Genomic DNA, 4,397 nt, shown 5'->3' with positions numbered 1-4,397 from the left:
GCTAGAGCTCAGGTCACACTCAGGGTTGAATCAAACCATATTCTCTTTACTAGTGTGAAATGATTATAGATCATTGGTTGCTATGGCAGCAAGCAAATGGCCACCTCAATTTGCAGTTTCCACAAACTTAATTGGGTTCACCTCAAGCCCATGCTTGTCTCAAACCACATCCAGACCCAATACCCTCTAGTCTACTATTGTGTTAGTACATACAGTGTGGAAATGACCCCCCTCACTGCTGTAACACATAATGGAGAATGGGAAGGGGGTGCTTAGTGGTTTCTGATCCCTGTACTACAATACATCCCCTCAGGACAGGTAAGCTGGGTTCTACAAGCCCCCCACCCAAAGTGACTCCTGTCACAGGTACATAAAGCAGGGTATGCCTGTATAAAACAAAAATAATGTTTTGTGCTTACCTATAAAAATAACTTAAGAAAATGTGAAAGAAAGAAAGAAAAAAAAGCACTGTACTACAATGCATCCCCTCAGGACAGGAAAAGAAGCTTTCTGACTGACAACACTCAAATTATGTCTGTGTCACAGTGACTGCTATATGAGAAGACAACTTCTCTTCTGTCAGAGAATCGGGAGTGTAGTGATAGTTGTACTCTTGGGGTTCAGTAAAACTGTTAAGCCGGCCATAGACTGTTCAGCGGGAACCGGCTGAGATTCAAAACCATGTATGGGCAGGCTGAATGCACAATCAGCCTGCTGGATTTTGCATGCGATTATTTCTAGCGGCGGTTATAGCCTTTAGCAATAATCACTGCGTATTCCCGGTGGGGATGGCTTCCACACTAGAACACGATGGCTCCAGGGGAGGGACTGTGTGACTTTGTTGATGGGGAAATTGTGTGAAATTCACAGGTTGCAGGAAAGAAATTTGCTGTCTATGGCCGGTCTTCGTTATAAATAACAGAGAGAAGTCCACATGGTGGCATTCCCCCTATTGCACCCCTAGTAATCTGACACACTTTACAAAGTGGCTGAATTCCTAGAGCTCAGCTTTATTGAGTATCTTAGAATTTCAATGTCTTTTCTCTCTTCTGCTTTCAGTGATGGCGTCTGCTGATCTGAGGAAGGAGCTGGAATGTTCCATCTGTCTGGACATTTATACAGATCCTGTCACCCTGAAATGTGGACACAACTTCTGCCAGGACTGTATTGGTCGTATGTTGGATTCACAGGCGGGTTCTGGTGGTTATCCCTGTCCTGAATGCAGAGAAGTGATCCAGGATCGTCCTGCGCTGCGGAGAAACGTAACACTGCGTAACATAGTGGAGAATTTCCTGTCTGCTCAGTCAGATCAGGAGGAACCTGGGTTCTTCTGCACTTACTGCATTCACACTCCTGTGCCGGCTGTGAAATCTTGTCTGCTGTGTGAAGCTTCTCTCTGTGACAATCACCTGAGAGTCCACAGCAAGTCACCAGAACACGTCTTGTGTGACCTCCCCTCTTTTCCGGAGAACAGGAAATGCTCCGTCCATAATAAGGTCTTGAAGTATTACTGCACTGAGGACTTCACCTGTATATGTGCGTCCTGCAGATTGGCCGGAGAACATCGTGGGCACCAGGTGGTGACTCTGGATGAAGCCTCTGAGATGAAGAAGAAGAAACTGAGAAATGTTCTGCAGAAACTGATGACAGAGAGAGAGGAGACAGAGAAAAGAGTCCAGAGTCTGCAGGAACGCAGGAAGAAAGTACAAGGAAAAGCAAATGATGAAACGGAGAGAGTCACTGCCCTGTTCAGAGACCTCAGGAGACGTCTGGAAGACCTGGAGAAGAAAGTCCTGAGTGAGATCTCTGGGCAGGCAGAGCGGGTATCTCTATCACTGTGTGATATGATCCAACAGCTGGAAATAAAGAATGAGGAGATGTCCAGGAAGATGGGTGACATTGAGGAGCTGTGTAACATGATGGATTCACTGACTGTCCTACAGGAATCCGACACAGGTGACTTGCGTGATACTGGGGATGGACATGGGGCCAGAGAGAGACATAATAGACTCCTCCATGATGGAGGGGATCTGGATGTGGCAGGGATCTCACACATATTACACACAGGTTTATCTGATATCATGTCTGGGGTAAATGTCCAGAAATGTACAGACACTCAGGTCTATCCACATTCTACTACAAATGAAACCGTTCCCTTCATTGCTAAACAATCCAGGAAACGTCCCCAACCCACCCCCACCATACAACACTCACACCGCTGGGCTGGAGGACCTAATATTGGGTCTGTACAGAAAACATCGGGAGTGTCGGGGGTTGCAGACCTATTACTAGATATTAGAACAGCTGGTTATCATGTAGTTATAGCAGATGACAGGAGAACTGTGTCCAGGGCATCATATCAGATGCTTCCAGAAACACCAGAGAGATTTCGGTGTTCTCAGGTGTTAAGCATTCAGAGTTTCTCCTCAGGGAGACATTCCTGGGAAGTGGATGTTGGGGGGTCACAGATCTGGAGAGTCGGTATGTGTTACCCCAGTATAGCTAGGATTGGATTTCAGTCACAGTTTGGATATAATGAGAAGTCCTGGTGTTTGGAGAGGAAGAGGAATAATCAGTACTCAATGATACATGACAGTAACCAGGTCCCAATACCCGGCTATCTGTTCAGTAGCAGAGTCAGGATAGATCTGGATTACGAGGCCGGGCGGATCTCCTTTTTTGATCTGTGTAACCCGATCCGACACCTCCACACCTTCACCACCACCTTCACTGAGCCCCTCCATGCTGGGATACGTATAGGGAAGGATTCCTGTATAAGGATATCTGGGGGGAAATCGGATGTGAGAAATCTGCCTAGAGACTGGTGACATCACAGAGTGAAGGGAAATCTGCCTAGAGACTGGTGACATCACAGAGTGAAGAGAAATCTGCCTAGAGACTGGTGACATCACAGAGTGAAGAGAAATCTGCCTAGAGACTGCTGACATCACAAAGTGAAGAGAAATCGGCCTAGAGACTGGTGACCTCACAGAGTTAAGAGAAATCTGCCTAGAGACTGGTGACATCACAGAGCGAAGAATCTATCTATGATCTATCTATCTAGTTATAAAGTTGCAGACTCCGGGGCTGTCATGTTCATTCTAAACCTCACTAGTGTGTCACTGACCAGGATCAAGCATGCAGAAGGTCAGATTATTTCGACTTCACTGGCTTCATGCTTGTTCTGTGTCAGAGAAACACAAGGTAGTGTAGTGATAATTGGGGCTAGCTCGGGATCCGCCACCTTTACAATGTATCTATAGCCAACTTGTGTGTTTTTAGTTTTAGATGAGGTAGAAATGTATTGCAACCTTTTTTTTTTTTTTAAGCGCTATCTGGGGCTCTGTCAGGGAAATTTCAGTTTTTCTTCCTGTCCTGACAATAATTTACCAGACAGGAAGTGAGGGGAACTTTGACAGCAACACAGATAGACATAAAGTTGATGTTCTTTAAATTAAAATTCTTAAATTAATGATTTTATTTGTAAAATGTTGATGTCTAGGACAGTCCTATATGGCAACTGTCCAGGATTGGAGCTTAAAGTTTGCTTTTAGTTCAAATAGTCAGATCCGGGGTACATCTGCCATGTCTAAGGATCTCTTTAATTATTAACCTCTCTACTTTCTAATCTATAATGTAACTGTGTAAACTTTCTTCTAAATAAACTTGAAAAACCTTCACCACGAGCAGAGGTTGATGATTTCCTTATCAATAGTTATGAGCTTTGTTTACTTTCCGAGAAGTTCTATGGGCTGTTTGATGTGTGTGTGTATAGAGCTCTATGGTTGGTGAGGTGTATATAGAGCTCTATGGGTGGTGAGGTGTGTATAGAGCTCTATGGGTGGTGAGGTGTATATAGAGCTCTATGGGTGGTGAGGTGTGTATAGAGCTCTATGGGCCGTGCAGCGTGTGTGTGTGTATAGAGCTCTATGGGCCGTGCAGCGTGTGTGTGTGTATAGAGCTCTATGGGCCATGTCGTGTGTATGTATAGAGCTATATGGGCCATGCGGTGTGTGTGTATGTATAGAGCTCTATGGGCCGTTCGGTGTGTATGTATAAAGCTCTATGGCGGTGAGGTGTGTATAGAGCTCTATGGGCCATGCCGTGTGTATGTATAGAGCTCTATGGGTCGTGCGGTGTGTGTGTGTATAGAGTTCTATTGGCCAGGCGGTGTGTGTGTATAGAGCTCTATGGGCCGGGCGGTGTGTGTGTATATAGAGCTCTATGTGCCATGCGGTGTGTGTGTGTATATAGAGCTCTATGGGCCGTGGGGTGTATGTGTGTATAGAGCTCTATGGGCCAGGCGATGTGTGTGTGTGTGTATAGAGCTCTATGGGCCATGCGGTGTGTGTGTGTATAGAGCTCTATGGGCCGTGTGGTGTGTGTGTGTGTATAGA

General features: G+C 45.6%; 1 protein-coding gene across 1 annotated transcript; it reads left to right on the top strand.

The window, feature by feature from the left end:
- Window positions 1-1,032: 1,032 nt before the first annotated feature.
- Window positions 1,033-2,833, top strand: LOC309558223 (E3 ubiquitin/ISG15 ligase TRIM25-like). Its single transcript, XM_082261247.1, has one exon. It carries the CDS (start codon window positions 1,062-1,064, stop codon window positions 2,826-2,828), a length of 1,767 nt encoding a protein of 588 aa, XP_082117373.1. The 5' UTR covers window positions 1,033-1,061; the 3' UTR covers window positions 2,829-2,833.
- The last annotated feature ends 1,564 nt before the right edge of the window (window positions 2,834-4,397 follow it).

Source organism: Pelophylax lessonae (assembly GCF_965119305.1).
Source record: "Pelophylax lessonae genome assembly, chromosome: 1".
Lineage (NCBI taxonomy): Eukaryota > Metazoa > Chordata > Amphibia > Anura > Ranidae > Pelophylax > Pelophylax lessonae.
This window is presented reverse-complemented; position numbering and strand designations above follow the sequence as displayed.